The sequence below is a fragment of the Toxotes jaculatrix genome, chromosome 8 (genome assembly GCF_017976425.1).
Source record: "Toxotes jaculatrix isolate fToxJac2 chromosome 8, fToxJac2.pri, whole genome shotgun sequence".
Classification (NCBI taxonomy): Eukaryota; Metazoa; Chordata; class Actinopteri; family Toxotidae; genus Toxotes; species Toxotes jaculatrix.
Window position 1 is genome coordinate 19,671,410 of NC_054401.1, and position 17,894 is coordinate 19,689,303.

At 39.5% G+C, this 17,894-nt stretch overlaps 2 protein-coding genes across 2 annotated transcripts; one reads left to right on the forward strand and one right to left on the reverse strand.

Annotated features, from left to right (window-relative positions):
• Positions 1–446: 446 nt before the first annotated feature.
• LOC121185719 (spindle pole body component 110-like) lies at positions 447–11,218 on the reverse strand. Its single transcript, XM_041044088.1, has 3 exons — positions 11,214–11,218; positions 5,900–5,902; positions 447–2,067 (listed from the first exon to the last, which is right to left on the reverse strand). Exon 3 carries the CDS (start codon positions 2,032–2,034, stop codon positions 892–894), a length of 1,143 nt encoding a protein of 380 aa, XP_040900022.1. The 5' UTR covers positions 2,035–2,067; positions 5,900–5,902; positions 11,214–11,218; the 3' UTR covers positions 447–891.
• Positions 11,215–16,864, forward strand: derl1 (derlin 1). Its single transcript, XM_041044090.1, has 8 exons — positions 11,215–11,535; positions 13,353–13,464; positions 13,558–13,622; positions 14,319–14,345; positions 14,670–14,765; positions 14,973–15,025; positions 15,208–15,318; positions 15,853–16,864. Exons 1-8 carry the CDS (start codon positions 11,383–11,385, stop codon positions 15,995–15,997), a joined length of 762 nt encoding a protein of 253 aa, XP_040900024.1. The 5' UTR covers positions 11,215–11,382; the 3' UTR covers positions 15,998–16,864.
• Positions 16,865–17,894: the final 1,030 nt, after the last annotated feature.

Here is a 17,894-nt window from a genome sequence, read left to right on the forward strand (position 1 = left end):
CCTCAGCTGTACCTGGTAAGTTAACAACAAAACAGCCTTTGAAATTGCTCAGTGCACTGCAGAACATTCTGAGATGAATAATTTTGTCCAAAAATATTAATTTAATTTCGATACAGTCCGTCATCTTTTTTTCACATATTTACATAGTTTTCAGACCTAATTCAACTGTATATTTTATTTATAAACCATTTGTGTTACCTTGTTTCAGGTGCCTCTGTTCATTTACATCATTATTTATTTGTTTGTATTTTTTAAATTTATTTTATTTAATATTGTCTATTTTTGTACATTTGCTGTTGGAGTTTATTTAAACCAAAAAAATAATAAAGCAGATTGTGTTTACAGTAAACGATTGGTTTATTTTATTACTTTTAGTTGGCCTAGATAATATTTGGTATCCCTGTGAAGGTGGCTGAGAAACCCGGAATAAAGCAATGAGTTGCGGGAGCTGTGTGCAGGAGCTGCATGCACTTTATAGTTTTGTCAGTTTCTCCATGAGTCCATCTCTATATTTTTTGCTCTCTCTTCCTCCTTATTGTCCAGGGCCTTTTTGACAATCCTGAGAAATTCCATGTGGCTGGTACTTTCCTTGTGCCACTAGAGTCTCTCCTGGTCCTTAAGGCACAAGATTGCCCCCTTTTGCTCAGCCAGGAGTCAGGACCTTTCCTCCTCCCACTGGCATTGCAATTTTTCCAGGTTGTCTTTTGCCACGGCATGTTGCATTCTGGAGGTCCCCTGAATCTGTGTGACCAGGCATCTCTCGGCCTCTTTCTTTTACTCCCTTTCTTCTGCGAGAGCTGCCTCTAGTTTGCGTATTTTCATGGCAGCATCCCAGTGCTGGGATACACTCCCCCACTCGGTAAGTGAGTGAGTATATCCCTACATGTTAAGTCACAAGAGACTAAGGGAGGGGCGGGGGTTCATTTGGAGGTTACCAACAGCAGTACACGACTGTTTTCTATGAATGGGAGGGAGGGGGGCAGTTTTCACTTTTTCTTCAAATTGATGCTGGGACTTGTCCACAAGAAACTCCCTTTCTTTTGCTTCATTTGTTAGCTTAGCAACCTCAAGCCTCCTTGCAGGGGTTTGTTTCCTGTCCTTCTGTTGTAACAGCTGACTCAGTTTTTTGGTGGCATAGCTTTTATACCCCGTCAGACTTAGTACCTGATGGTGCTTTGGGAAGGTGGTGGTGATTGGGAAGCGTTTAGATCTTGATATGTCTTCCGAGGGGTGCTGGGGCTTTTTGAAAAGTGGGGGCAAATGGGTCTCTTTTGATTTTAGAAAAGAGTCCACCTTGAGCTTCCTCAACTCATCTTTCAGCCTCTCAATCTCTTCTTTCTGAGACTCATCATATTTCTTTAAAAATATTTGCATCCCGATTGACGCTTTGAGCTTTTCCTCAAAGCGTCTGTGACTCCACTGGCACTTTTTGAGCTTCTGAAGTGCATCCTTCAACTTGTGCTTCAGATCCTCAATCTCTTTGTCTTTTTCCTCCAGCTGGAGTTTTTGTTTTTTCTTCCTGGTTGCACACTCACATTTTTCTTTTGTCACAACCAGGAACAGCTTTACCAAATTAAATTTGCTTTTTTTTTTATCTAATTCATTCACTTGCATCCCATATTCTTTTTTCACATTTTCTGTGTCTGACACTTCTTGCTTTGAGGATTGCAGGAGGATCTTCTTTTCCTGCTTCCCTACCAAGTCTTTGCATTTCTTTAACTTTCTGGCCAACTCCTCCTTCTCTTCGTCAACCTTGGCCAGGGTTTTCTTCAAGAGGTTTATGTCCTTATCAGCAGAGACTAAAGCTGTCCCCTGTGTGGTCTTTGTTTCTGACAGCTCCGTCTTCACTCTTTCCAGCTGGTTCTTCACAGAGTAATATTTTCTCTTTATCTCTGCCAGCTCTGCTTTTTTTTTATTGACCTCACAGAGAACATTTTGGATTTCTTGATCCTTTTGGAGAAGTGTCTTTATCTTCTCAGTAATTTGCTCCTGTGCCTTGAACAGGTTTTTATTGGCATTGTCTCTCTCAACCATGAGACATTCAGCCTTGATTATTTGCTGCCGAAGCTTTCTCTCCAGCTCATTTATGGAAATCCGCATATGCTTAATTTCCTGATTTTTTAGCTGAGAGAAACTGCTTTCTTCTTCCCTCTGGTTGAGAAATTTGTCATTAATATCCTTATAATAGTTTTTTTTTTTTTGCAGACCTTTGATGATGTTGGACTGTTTTTGGGCCTGTATTTTCATATTTTCTATTTCCTGTTTTTTTCTGTCATTCTCACCCTTTACATTTTTTCTTCTAAAGAAATCTTTGATGTTTTTATTTTCCTCATTCAGGTTTGTGAGGTAAGTGATTTCCTTGGTCAGTGTCTGTATTTTTGTCATGTCTTCGTCTATTTGTCTTTGGTATTTTTTATGTTGTTTCCCATCTTTCAATATCTTCTTGGAGATTTTCATGTCTTTCTAGAGACTTTGTACCTGATGGTTCAATGCCTCCACCTTCGAGCTGAGTTTTTTGTTCTCCCCTCTGATTTCATGGAACCTCTCCAACTCACTCTCCCTCTGGTCCTTCAACGTCTTCTCCAGGGTGCACTTGTCTGAGAGTTCATGGCATTTCTTCTGAAGATCCACAATTTTCTTCTCAGAAATGGCCTTGTGGTGAACTCTTTGCGTCTCTTCGTTAAGCAGGTCAATTTTGACCTGCTGTAGGTCTTTTTTCAGCTTGTCCACATAAAACTCTCTTTCTTTGGCTTCATTTGGCAGTTTAGAAACCTCAAGCTGTTCTTTTTTCAAATAGTGCTGGATTTTAACAAGTTCAGAGAGTTGTTTCAGTTCAAATTGTTATAAACACGTAATAATAAAAGATGACTTCTGATCAGTCACCAGCTGACCGTGGTGCGCTGCCAGACAACTTGCATGACATGTGGGCTGGCCTGTTTTCCTCTAGCATCTGTAACTCTATGCAGTCTCCTATTGCATAGAGTGATGTCCAAATGCCAAACAGGTCACAAACCAATACATGGCATCACATTGGGTTGCTATTTGGCTAAATGTTATATAATGGTACTATAATTTTAAAATTTAAAAACAAAATTCCTTTAAAGCTATAGCAGCACCAAGAAAACGCTGGGAATTGAAACAGAAAAGCAACATTGAAAACCTAAAGCAAGGAAATCAAACTACCAGAGGCAAGAATGTCATCATCCATTTCCTCTTCATTTGATGTGGCTTCTGCACAAGAGATCAGCTATTCAAGGTTGCTTGAGGTAGGGAGAGCCTGGCTCTGTTGGGTGACCTTTTGCTTAAATGTAGTCAGCCACCTAGAAAGAGAGATAAATTATTAATGGGACATGGAGAAATGCAAACACCAGTCACTGAAATGAAAAGCAGAGGAAGGTGAAAGTATCAGTAATAAGAATAATAAACACCCAATATTTTCAATATCAAGCAACCATATTGTAACTGTCATGTTTACATGGCACCAATTTTTGGGCAAATTACATATTTAAATTATTTTAACTTACTGCCTCAACATCACATTAGCAAATTACATCAAGGTGTGTGTTTCAGGGGTTGGTGTGTTTGGACTGTCAAGGAAAATGTTGAATTTTTGATCTAGAAATCCAACAGGTTTTTTAAAAGAATGGAAAACAGAAATCTTTATTTCAATAAAATTAAAATAGTCACAAACTGTTTGACAGTATCAGTTTCAAAAAGATGAAGAGGCAACAGATTATAAAAGCCTCTGTCCCTCTATAAACAGGAATACTATCAGGTCAGTGTAAGTCAGGCCCATCCTCCAGAATCACCTTCACCCTGTAATGTAACCCAACCAGGGTTATTTTCCCAGACTTGACAAAACTATTCACAAAATAAATAATATTCTCCATGGCTAGTAAACTGATGTTTATGACTAAAATCAGAGGAGCTTCACTTTTAACTGAAGCCTCAATAATGTGAAAAACAATCAGTCAGTTCCTCCACATTGTTTTTAAAGCAGCATAATTTGATTTGTTGGCCAATTGGGGACAGTGGAGCAAGCTGTAAACAAGAGATCATCACTGAACATATGGCACTTAATCAGTAACCAGAATACTGGACAAGTGAGATCGACACAAGTGGAACAAACAGTGACTCAAGAAGGAGCAACAACCTCATCCTGCATGCCTGGAACAACAAAGGTGAAGTCTACAATGAAGAAGACAAGCCTCCAGAAGTCGTTCATCACAGGGACAGGACTGTCTGAAGAAAGATCAGCTATGGAACCAGCTAGATCAATGTCTGCAGAGACACAGGAAGAACAGGCTCCACAGAAGATTGAAGCAGAGACAACCACACCCCTGCCTCCATCTCCAGTGCCTGTGGAAGCAGAGACAACTGTTCAAACTGACACCCAGGCTGCAGAAGCAAACACAGTCAAATGTGACTGCATAGCAGAAGACCAGAGGGGCTCAAACTTGCTGCACCCTGACCCTGTGTACCTGGCTGGCTCCTCCGTCAAAGCTGTCGGGCAGGAATTCCAGCTGTCTGACAGTTCGGACCTGCGTGGGCAGGATGCCAAGGTCTAAAGTGGCATCCGTTGGGGTGTTTAATGTAATATTATAGCGTATCCACATTCCTTGGCTCTGTCTGTACACAAGACAAAAGAGGCACAACACTTTAACTTTATTCTACAGAACACAAGAATAGCTAAATACTTCCTGAGTTAATAATTGTTCTCAGCAGCATCAGGTTTGCTCCCAATTGTCAGTATATAACTGATTTTCTGAGAATATTTATGTCGATTAGCAACATATATGTACACAGAAAAGAAAGTTAACATATCTATTTACATTTAAACTATTATCTATCGTTAACACAGTAAAACAGTTCTTCGCACGTCCCTTTAACGGTTCTATGGTATTACTAACGTTTACCGTAACCATTAGCAACAGGTCCGCTAGCCTAGCATGGCTAAACATCTGTTTCACAATTTACTACAGGACAAGTCGATTTTAAACACTATACATTATAACGAAAGATTCACAACACTCTATTTTTTCATACTGAGACACACACATGTCATATTGAGGAACATTAACCCACCTGTACACAAAGAGGCACAACACTTTAACCTCCGCTCAGCTCGGCTGCAGGATTTATTCTGCAGTGTCTGCCTCTAAGGGTTTTATGTTCCTCTCTCCCGCTAGGCGCCACCTACTGACCTGTTTGCGCATTACGCCATCCGATTCCACTGTTTGTTCCACTTGTGTCGATCTCACTTGTCCAGTATTCTGGTTACTGATTAAGTGCCATATGCTCAGTGATGATCTCTTGTTTACAGCTTGCTCCACTGTCCCCAAGTGGCCAACAAATCAAATTATGCTGCTTTAAAAACAATGTGGAGGAACTGACTGATTGTTTTTCACATTACTGAGGCTTCAGTTAAAAGTGAAGCTCCACTGATTTTAGTCATAAACATCAGTTTACTAGCCATGGAGAATATTATTTATGTTGTGAATAGTTTTGTCAAGTCTGGGAAAATAACCCTGGTTGGGTTACATTACAGGGAATGTAAGTTTGTAATTTGACTTGTCTGATAACGTAAAGTCAGGATGTCTGGTCCTCTCCCCTGTGAGTACCCCTGTAACATAACCTGGACTCACACGCTCCTCTTTCCCAAGAGAGCAATATGTTGATTTCTGCGATCAAAGTGTGAATATGCTGTCTGCATCTTGTAGCTTAACTCCATGCAGTAGAGCTCAGTTGCATTTGGTTTGTGAGTCAAGATTGTTGGACATTGTTGGTTGAGAGGTAGTTTCAAATGATGAGCCAGTTTGAATCAGTTGGTGCATTCAAGAAGACAAACACGCAAATAAAATTTATTACACACACATTTACATGGATTACATAAGTACACCAACTTAGGAATTTCTGATATTTATTTGTTTTACAGCTTAATGGGAGCTGAATTGCATCTGCATAGGTAAATTAATAGTGTGCCTTTTGTTGTAATAGGATGGCACACATTTCATAAAGGTGAAGGTGACTCTGGAGGATGGGCCTGACTTACACTGACCTGATAGTATTCCTGTTTATAGATGGACAGAGGCTTTTATAATCTGTTGCCTCTTCATCTTTTTGAAACTGATACTGTCAAACAGTTTGTGACTATTTTAATTTTATTGAAATAAAGATTTCTGTTTTCCATTCTTTTAAAAAACCTGTTGGATTTCTAGATCAAAAATTCAACATTTTCCTTGACAGTCCAAACACACCAACCCCTGAAACACACACCTTGATGTAATTTGCTAATGTGATGTTGAGGCAGTAAGTAAGTTAAAATAATTTAAATATGTAATTTGCCCAAAAATTGGTGCCATGTAAACATGACAGTTACAATATGGTTGCTTGATATTGAAAACATTGGGTGTTTATTATTCTTATTACTGATACTTTCACCTGCCTCTGCTTTTCATTTCAGTGACTGGTGTTTGCATTTCTCCATGTCCCATTAATAATTTATCTCTCTTTCTAGGTGGCTGACTACATTTAAGCAAAAGGTCACCCAACAGAGCCAGGCTCTCCCTACCTCAAGCAACCTTGAATAGCTGATCTCTTGTGCAGAAGCCACATCAAATGAAGAGGAAATGGATGATGACATTCTTGCCTCTGGTAGTTTGATTTCCTTGCTTTAGGTTTTCAATGCTGCTTTTCTGTTTCAATTCCCATGACATGGACCAGCCCACATGTCATGCAAGTTGCCTGGCAGAGCACCACGGTCAGCTGGTGACTGATCAGAAGTCATCTTTTATTATTACGTGTTTATAACAATTTGACATCATAATAGAACTTCTCTGAGTGCAAATATTTCTTCATTCAAAAAACAGACTGACAAACCAATCATATATTTTACTATATATTTTATATATCAATACAATGGTCTCTTTAAATGTGAAAAGCAAACAGCTTTTGTTTCTGTCAGGCATATCTTTGATGTTGATCCTTCTTACTGAAGTTCACTGCTGACAACTCACACCATGCACCAGATGTACTGCACAGCAGAAAAATTATTACATTTTGTGTTGAACTCCTCAGGTTCTGTCTAGGTGGCTTATGGATCAAAGCCATTGTGGACCACAGTGGATCACAGCCACAGCTTTGATCACTGTGATGACATCATAATGATCACTATGATGACATCATAATGATCTCTATAATGACATCATAATGATCAAAGGACAGTATGATCATCATACTGTCCTTTGATCATTATGATGTCATAATGATCAAAGGACAGTATGATGTTCACTACATTATAGTGACATCACTATGGTAGTTCATAAATAGGTGCACATACAAGCTGTCCATTAACAGTCTCCTGTTAGCAAGCAAGCAAGCAAACATCAAGTAAATCCATTTGAAAGTAATCATAATGCCAGGCGACAAAACCAACAACCCCAGTGCCTCGAGTACTGCCCAGCTCCAGAATGAACTGCACAGGAAAAAGGTAAACGAAAAACACCTGACAGACGAAAATAAGAGATTGAAACAACAACTCTCTGAATTTGTGAAAATCCAGCACAATTTGAAAAAAGAACAGCTTGAGGTTTCAAAATTGACAAATGAAGCCAAAGAAAGAGAGTTTTATGTGGACAAGCTGAAAAAAGACCTACAGCAGGTCAAAATTGACCTGCTTAACGAAGAGACGCAAAGAGTTCACCACAAGGCCATTTCTGAGAAGACAATTGTGGATCTTCAGAAGAAATGCCATGAACTCTCAGACAAGTGCGCCCTGGAGAAGACGTTGAAAGACCAGAGGGAGAGTGAGTTGGAGAGGTTCCACGTAATCAGAGGGGAGAACAAAAAACTCAGCTCGAAGGTGGAGGCATTGAACCATCAGGTACAAAGTCTGATGGGGTATAAAAGTTATGCCACCAAAAAACTAGAAGAGCTGAGTCAGTTCTTACAAAAGAAGGAAAGAGAACAAAAGGCGATTAGCAGCGAGCTAAATATTTCGAAACAAGAAATAAAAAGCTGCAGAGCTGAGAGAGACCGCCTTAAATATGATGTTGAAAGACTTGAAAAGCTACAAGAAGATTTTGAAAGTCGGGAAACAGAACATAAAAAATGCCAAAGACAAATAAGCGAAGACATGACAAAAATACAGACACTGACCAAGGAAATCACTTACCTCACAAACCTGAATGAGGAATTAAAAACATCAAAGATTTCCTTAGAAGAAAAAATGGAAAATGTAAAGGGTGAGAATGACAGAAAAAAACAGGAAATAGAAGATATGAAAAAACAGGCCGAAAAACAGTGTAATACCATCAAAGGTCTGCAAAAGAAATATAACTATTATAAAGACACGAATAAAAAACTACTCAACCAGAGGGAAGAAGAAAGCAGTTTCTCTCAGCTAAAAAATCAGGAAATTAAGCATATGCGGATTTCCATAAATGAGCTGGAGAGAAAGCTTCGGCAGCAAATAATCAAGGCTGAATGTCTCGTGGTTGAGAGAGACAATGCCAATAAAAACCTGTTCAAGGCACAGGAGCAAATTACTGAGAAGATAAAGACACTTCTCCAAAAGGATCAAGAAATCCAAAATGTTCTCTGTGAGGTCAATAAAAAAAAGGCAGAGCTGGCAGAGATAAAGAGAAAATATTACTCTGTGAAGAACCAGCTGGAAAGAGTGAAGACGGAGCTGTCAGAAACAAAGACAACACAGGGGACAGCTTTAGTCTCTGCTGATAAGGACATAAACCTCTTGAAGAAAACCCTGGCCAAGGTTGACGAAGAGAAGGAGGAGTTGGCCAGAAAGTTAAAGAAATGCAAAGACTTGGTAGGGAAGCAGGAAAAGAAGATCCTCCTGCAATCCTCAAAGCAAGAAGTGTCAGACACAGAAAATGTGAAAAAAGAATATGGGATGCAAGTGAATGAATTAGATAAAAAAAAAAGCAAATTTAATTTGGTAAAGCTGTTCCCGGTTGTGACAAAAGAAAAATGTGAGTGTGCAACCAGGAAGAATAAACAAAAACTCCAGCTGGAGGAAAAAGACAAAGAGATTGAGGATCTGAAGCACAAGTTGAAGGATGCACTTCAGAAGCTCAAAAAGTGCCAGTGGAGTCACAGACGCTTTGAGGAAAAGCTCAAAGCGTCGATAGGCATGCAAATATTTTTAAATAAATATGATGAGTCTCAGAAAGAAGAGATTGAGAGGCTGAAAGATGAGTTGAGGAAGCTCAAGGTGGACTCTTTTCTAAAATCAAAAGAGACCCATTTGCCCCCACTTTTCAAAAAGCCCCAGCACCCCTCTGATGACATAAGATCCAACCGCTTGCCAATCATCCCCCCAAAGTCCGAGCATCAATTTAAAGAAAAAGGGAAAACTGACCCCCTCCCTCCCATTCATAGAAAATCGTGTACTCGACTCCAAATGAACCCCCGTCCCCCACCCCCCACCCCACCCAGTCTCTTGTGATGTAACATGTAGGGATATACTCACTCACTTACCAAGTGGGGTAGTGTATCCCAGCACCTTCCCAACTGACTGAGAGCTCAACTTCAGCTCCACATTAACCACCCCCAACCCTCCCCGGCCCCAATCCCCCCCCAACACACACACACACAACTACCCCCCCCTACACACACACGCCCCCCAACCCCCACCCAAAACAAAAAATAAAAAAAAAACAACAAAACAAACTTGACATGTCTTCTTTGTATCATTTATGGTTTTGTCTATCACAATTTCTTCCGGTGGTAAATGCAAATAAATAGCTGTGTGCCTATCACATTTAAAGAGACCATTGTATTGATACATAATTTGGAATCAATTTGTCAGTCTGTTTTTTTGTTTGTTGTTTTGTAAGCTATAGCAGCACCAAGAAGACGCCGGGAATTGAAACAGAAAAGCAGCATTGAAAACCTAAAGCAAGGAAATCAAACTACCAGAGGCAAGAATGTCATCATCCATTTCCTCTTCAGTTGATGTGGCTTCTGCACAAGAGATCAGCTATTCAAGTTTGCTTGAGATTTAAGATTCATGAGTCTTTTTTGTCATTATGCGAGCAAAACGAAATTTTACAGAGATTCCTGGCTTAAAGGCACACATATAACACAAACACTTAAAAAAGAACACTTATGAAAAATATAAAGTGCCAGACCGAGTGTATGGAATGCTGTGAGTGTTTGTCTCCTGTTTGGTTGTCAGCAGGGGTGTAAGTGTGTGTGTGTGTGTGTGTGTGTGTGTGTGTGTGTCCATTCCTTCCTGTCTAATAGATTCATTTGTTATAGAAGCCCTATTCCACCTCGCTCATTTACTTCATTGGTTTCACCGACACTCTCCACAGGTGGCTGCTGTGGGATAAGTAAACTGTAAACACGCCTCTTTGTGTTGCTGGCTGCGTCTGGATGGTCAAGTGAGCTGTTGCAAATTTCACAGGAAGTGCTATAACAGCGCAAAGCAAAACCAAGAAGTGTTGGTGTTAGTTAATAAGACCACATCCGGTTCTGGTGTTTTTCTTTCAAACTAAGAGCATGATAGTCACTCGAATAAATGGAGAACAAATTAGTCAAAGTGCAAGCCCACAACTTGGTAAAATAAGTAAGAAGATGGCAGACTCTCACTGGTGTTGCCTACATTTATTGCCAGGTTAGTGCCCACTGTCAATGTCTGTAATACTATGACCAACACAATGATTATCATAGTGTCTCCTAACAATTTCTGTTTTCTCTAGACATACTGCTATTCTCTAAACGTGTTTAATGGAAAGTGACTTTTCTTGGGAGCAGTTTTAGATGATCTGAACAGGAATGTTTGTTATGTTTCTCTAAAATAAATCAATACTGTGTATCACACCATGAAAATATTTTTTCAGTAACAAGCTGTTTGAACTGTTGAGCAATAATATTGTCCTGTCCTTTAACAACTCTTATTTTCCTAATATATACAGTTGTAGTAATCCATTTCTATTTAATAAATATTATCTACATGTGTCGATTACTAGTTCTACAAATTAGCAATGTTTTCCATTCGTATTGTTTGTTACGTTACTACACTTTTGGGTTTTGTCTTTTTTTTTGTATCAGCTGACACATGTTGTTCACAAAGGAGTTTTATTATTATTATTTTAGTAGTAGTCTTAGTAGCACTAGTAGCAGTGGTATAACTGAACTAGTTTTACATTGAAAAGCTCAACCGGATGTATAAGCTCTGCCTAAGTAACTTCATCATATGTAAAGCTAGCTCCCAGTGATTAGCCACGTCATGTAAACTTAGCAGTGGAGCGGCTGTGATATCAGGGTAGTCGGGAGGTCGCAGTTTTTTGGGGGGGGATACTGGTTCATTTTAAGAGAGGAGCTCTTGTTTCAGGGTTATAACTGGGCAGAGAAAAGATGTCAGATATCGGGGACTGGTTCAGAAGCATCCCTTTCATCACCCGGTCCTGGTTTGCTGCCTCGATTGCTATTCCCTTTATTGGGAAACTCGGATTGGTGGATTTCAAGCACCTCGTGCTTGTCCCAGAGTTGGTCTTCAACAGATTTCATGTAAGTTTTTCTTGGCTCTGTTCACCTGTGTGTGTTGGGGAAAACTCTGCTGTGTTTTGGATGTTCTCGGTTAGTTAGCAGGTGGCTAACAGGGCTTACTGAGCAGGCCTGAGCTGTGACAGCCAATGAGCGGACGAGACATAGGAGGTTCGGACTTCCGGTTGCTGTCAAACATGCTACTTAATTTAGCAACACTGAAACCAGAATCAGAAAAACATGTGGTGTAAATATAACACCGGCGCAAAGATAGTATTGTAACTACCAGAGAGCGTAGCCGAAATGTTGGATTTTATATTATTTGGTGAGATAAAAGCACTTAATTTTAGCTGTTGTTGTTGTGGACGCCACAAGGCGGAGACAGTAATTTAAAACTGCGAAAGTACGTTTCGGCTCTGAAATGATCCCTTACGCAGTGATTTTACTGGGCATTACTCCGCCCGCAACAACTTTCCCACAAATAGTCCCTGCAACCTTTTTTTTTTTTTTTCCAGAGAGTAACTTAAATTTCATTTACTGAAGTACTGTGTAAGGCTGACGTACTAAAATACTCAAGTAAAAATACTTGTGCTTTACTTATTACGTATTTGTATTTTGTGAAACTACCCATCAGTACATAAAGTAGTAGTAGCAGTAGCTGAATTTGCTCCATCAACTACGACAGGAAAATGCTACGTTCACATAAATACAGCAATAACAGTAACCCATTAATACAATATGTACAACATATAAAACACTCAGGCTGCTTGTGAGCTTAATATCATAATTGGATCTTATACTTCTGATACGTAAACTAAATTTTTCTGTTATTATTTATTTAAATTTACTAAGGTAAGACTTTGAATACAGGACTTTTACTTGTTGTGGACTTTTATGGCATGTTCTTGCTACTTTCAAATATTTCCTCCAAGACTGGTTATTTGAGCACCAGAGAGCAAACTGGTGTGACAGTAACAACAGGTTACTGATATCTCAGAGAAACACAGGCAGTGCTTCAGCTGAATACCTTGTTATATTGTTAGTCTTTTTATGAGGAGTTGTTTTGTCACTTGGCAACCAAATAAGAAACTGAATCTCACCCTTGTGGCTTACTGTAGGTTATTAAACTTAACAGGAGAAATCAGTTGAAAAATTCATTTTGTTATTACTGTGTGATTTATATAGCGCATGCAAAGCTTGGCTTTAGACATCAACGCTTACATCTCAGATTTGTTCAGCGAAAAGTGAAATGAGCTGAAATGTAAGCGGTTCTGTCTGGTTATCAGGCTACGATATATAACCTCCTGACCTTTATTAGACCATAAAATGTCAAAAACATAGTGAAAAATGCCCATCACAACATCTGAGAACCTAAGCTCACATTTTAACTTGTACTGTTTAGTTTGATCAACAGTCAAAAAACCAGACACTGAATTTAAGCTAATAAGAAACACAGAAAAGCATCAAATTCACAGATTGTACCAAAATTGTTCTTTCAATCAATTTGTTCCAAAAAATCAGTTTGTTCCACGTTAGTATTGAATGTCATAATTTTGTCATTTTTCCCCTGATCAGTCATACAGGAGAGGCTTTGCCCCTTTCATTACATCTTAAATGCTGCACTGATCTATCATTGGTCTACTACCATCAAACAAACTCTTTGAATATAACAGTGATGTAACAGAGTCTGCAGAGGAGCACCAGCTATCTGTTGCCACTTTTTGTGCGCTTAGAAGTTATTGTTTGCAATTCACATGAGACATTATATGTGTTACAAGCACAGCCAATGTTGGTGTCTTGCTACATTTTTATTAGATGAATGACTCTTCCGTTTGTTTCAGCTCTGGAGACCAGTGACAGCCACTCTTTATTTCCCAATAACACCTAATACTGGGTTTCTGTACCTGGTCAACTTGTATTTCCTCTACCACTACTCCAGTCGGCTAGAGTCAGGTGAGACTAATGGCCTCAGTGGTGTAAACACAAGCAGTCACATTAAAAGCTCTTACTTTCATGCTAATCATTTTTTGTTGTGTTGTTTTGCAGGGGCGTTCGATGGCAGACCTGCAGACTATATCTTCATGCTCTTCTTCAACTGGATCTGCATTGTTGTATCCTTTTAACTGGCATCACACAACGCCAAAGCCTTTAAAACCTTCTGTTTAAATGAGAAATTGTAATCTGCCTATAGTCAGTCCTTTTAACATCTAAGGTTATATCTCTGTTAGCCGGTTTTCCACTTTACTATTAATCTAAACACTCTGCTGCTTTCTTTCTCCTCTGCATTTCTTTCATCTGTCTTTTCTTTACCCCCCCTCTCTCTCTCCCTCTCTCTCTCTCTCTCCCTCTCTCTCTCTGCAGCACTGTGCCATGTCAGGGTGGCTCTGTGCCAGTGGCCCAGTGTCAGTCTACCCCTGCAGAGCAGAGAAACCTAATCTAGGTCACATGCAGCACCAGCAGTGCAGCCCGGCCCACATCTCAGTGCTGTGTTGTTTTGTCAGGAGTTCAGCTCTGCCAGTCTTCACTGCTTGTCTGTGAAAATCCAGACAAACTTGATAAAGACAAACTTGGGCAAACTCCTGCACTCCTTAAAAGTTAATCTAAACCAAGTGTCCGGTGAGATGTTAAGGCGAGGTCTTATCTGCCAAGGTCAGACACCTTGCTCAGAGGGAAGAGGCATAAGTGGTGGGTGAGACTCAGCTGGTGTGGTGGGGAATTGAACTGTCAACCTTCCTGTCACCAGCTGCTTGCTCCAGCTGTGATTGTAGTGAGCCACAAAGTTGCTGTCCTTGACTCTGTAGCTGTAGATAACTGGGCTGCTGATGAACATACGGGTAAGAATCATCTTCTCTCACTGTACTTACATCACAACATGAGATTACGACCACTGCACGCTGGTATAGAAAGCATTTACTTCATTAGCGATCCAATGTTTTCTGGTATTAAACCAGGGGGTTGTATCATGAAGGAGGTTTAACTTAAGCTCTGGGGTTTCCTGTCCAGCTATAATAAAAGCAAGGGTATAAATAAGCCTTGCTTATTCTGCCTTTTTAATTACGATTGGCTTCTTCAACATGTTCAGGAGTCAGTACATGAAGAATTGGGATTTTCTGTTTATTTACCGCTGTGACACTTTGGTTCTTTTTTTTTGTTTACAGCTCCTGATGATCCCACTGATCATGTCAGTGTTGTACGTCTGGGCTCAGTTCAACAAAGACATGATTGTGTCCTTCTGGTTCGGAACACGATTCAAGGTACCTTGTGTTTTATCACCAACACTTGTTACGTCTTATGAAAGGTAGCTGATATTTCATAGAAATAACAGAACACATCAAATAGCATCTTTTTATACTATCGTATCATCACGTAATATTTGCTTCCTGAAGACTTTCCTTATTGCTCAACATGCAGATACAGTCATATTAATGATATACTTCATGTTTTCTGTTGCTCTGTCCTAGGCACATTATCTACCGTGGGTCATCCTGGCCTTCAACTTCATCATTGGAGGCTCGTAAGTAACAGTTTCTAATTAGTTAAATCAAAGTGAAAGTTTAATAGGAATGGATTTTTAACACACTGTACTACACATGTAAAGTCAATATCTTGAAATGAATAAGGTAGAGAATAATCTGAATAGCAGTTTTAGCTTTGAGAATGAGGATTAATCTTCATCTCTTTGTTGTTACTCTGCAGTTTTGTGAATGAACTGACAGGAAACCTGGTGGGTCACCTCTACTTCTTCCTCATGTTCAAATACCCAATGGACTTGGGTGGACGCTCCTTCCTCTCCACACCAGAGTTTTTGTAAGTTTGCCTTTCCTGCCTGGGAATTGGATTTTTTGTTTTTTTGCCTTCTTTCCTCTTAGATTTGGGGACATCAAGGATAAGCTATAAAAAGTATCTTCCTCTTACAAATGAAAAGGTTGAATTCATAAGGAATTAAGGGCACCCTCTCTTATTAACTTAACTTACTCAGGGGTTTTGCTGCTACAGCCTTACTTGGTCTGATATGACCTGTAACTTATTGTGGCTAATTCTAGCTATTGTTTGAAAATGTTACCTAGATTTTGATGCGTTACTGAGCCAGTCTGCTCACTTTGACTACCTCTTTTACTGTTACATATACCACAGTGATCAGACAGGGTTCAAACATGTTTATAACTTGCCTGTGTCACCAAACCACTTATTTGGCAGCTGAAAAACCAAGGTGAAAGTCAAAATTAGTATCAAAATGATATTTTGTTTAGTGTTTTCTTTTTTTTTTTCTTTTTTTTTTTTAAAGATAACATTTTCATCTCATTCCTGTGCATGTCCCTCTCCCTCTCTCTCTCTCTCCAGGTATCGGTATTTCCCTAATCGGAGAGGAGGGGTGTCAGGCTTTGGAGTCCCTCCCAGCAGGAGACCAGCTGCCCAGGAGCAGGCAGGAGCAGGCGGGGGAGGACGCCACAATTGGGGTCAAGGCTTCCGCTTGGGGGGTGAATGAGAGGAGGCAAGAGGAGATAGCTACACCCTCCTCCTTAGGTCCCAATAAGAAATGGCCGTGCAGCTGATGATTCAGGTTAAGACGCTTGCCTCTTCACATTCTTCTCTGTTTGAAGGAATGAAAACCTTAACCATAATTAATTCAACTTCTTGTTTAGTTTTAAAGGATATAACATGATGAAATTTGAGGAAGCACGCGTTTTAATCAAGAAAGCAGCGCACAGCAGGACTCAGGCTCTGGCTATAGGCTCAGTTCACCAAGCAAAGCCAGCTCTGCTATTACTACTACTGCGGATGTGTCCATGTGGAGCAGATAGAAGAAAATATGAATAAATAAAAAAAAAACATTTCTTCTTTATTTTTTAAAAGTGATGATTCTTGATCTCCCCTCTACTACTTCCTTTCTGCCCTCGTCTTTTCACCCCTCCTCCGCCTTTTCTCCACACCCTGCCATTGGACTGTCAAGACAAGAGATGCTGCAGCTGCACACCAGCGTGCTGTTGATTTTGATTCTTGTGTTCCTGTCCTCTCTGTCTCTCTGTGTTGCCATATCAGATTACATTGTAATTACCAACGCACTGGGAGTGTGCTCTCAGCCATCCCTTCACAGAACATGCGCAAAGCTATTTAGAGAGCACTGTTTCCAGGTCTGAATTTACATGGGTGTAAAATGTTTTTAAGCCCCTGTGGCACAGGCCTGATCTATTCTCTGTGATCTGAACCAAACTGCGGTGAAAATGGGATTTTGCTTTTTTTTTTTTTTTTTTTTGTAAATATAACAGTTGTTTATTGAAAGAACTAGTGAGTCTAAGTGTATGTTTATCTTAATATTCATTTTTCCAACACTTGAATAAAACCTTTCTCAAGAGTCAGGGGAGCTCAGCTAAACACGTGCCAGTATGGTACAACTGGGGCTGATGCGGTTTATTTTTATGACTAATTAATCTTCCACTTACTTTTGTGATTCTTGTTCTATACATTTCAGAAAACAGTGAAGAATGCTTTGCTTTTTTTTGTCCGACAACAGCCCAAAATCCCAAGATATTTGTTTCACTATAATAGAAAACAAAGAAAAGCTGCAAATCAGAACAATTTAGAAGTCTGGAAGTCAGCTTGAACAATAATTAATTATCAAACTATGTGCTGATTATTTTTTCAGGTTTGTTTAGAATACATAGCTTTAGTCTCCAGTTTGTTGGCACTTCATAGGGGTTTTTTGTGTGCAAATGTCTTATTCTCAGTTTTGGCTGAATTTTTTAATTGCATGCGAACGTGCACATAAAAGTCTGAGATAATAAGACAACTGGAAGTTGTGTCACTAAAATTAACTCTTAACTCACATCAAATCCAAACTAAAAAAAAAACTACCTGGACCTCTTTCAAGGAACATTGCCTTAAAATGGATCAAGATTCATGGTAATTACTTAGGACTAATTTTTGAACCTTACACTTTTATTTGTCATAAGACAATATTTATGCCTCAAAACAAAGTTAGTATTGGATATGCGACCTACAATAACTTCTGTAACCAGTGGGTTGATGTTAGGAAGGTTTTTGTTTAATATTTGTTCCACTGCCACTTAATCTGCAAATAACAGACTAAAAGGTGCACAATGACCTCAAACACCTACAGTGTTTTGTGTTGCACAAACACATTTCCCATGGTTGAAATTAAGTCATTGACAAACTGCGAGATGGAAAAATTGGAGCTGCTTAAGCGTATTTGATTAAATAATGGGCTCTAAGAAATGCTTCACTTCAAAGATGCAAAAACACCCTGTCAACTTCAGCCAAACCCAGTGGTTACATGACAAGCCAGAGTACCATTTAGAAATGGTGTTTCAGTATTTTAAGGCTGGCTGTATACTTAACTCTTCACTGGGCCTTTGTTACATCTG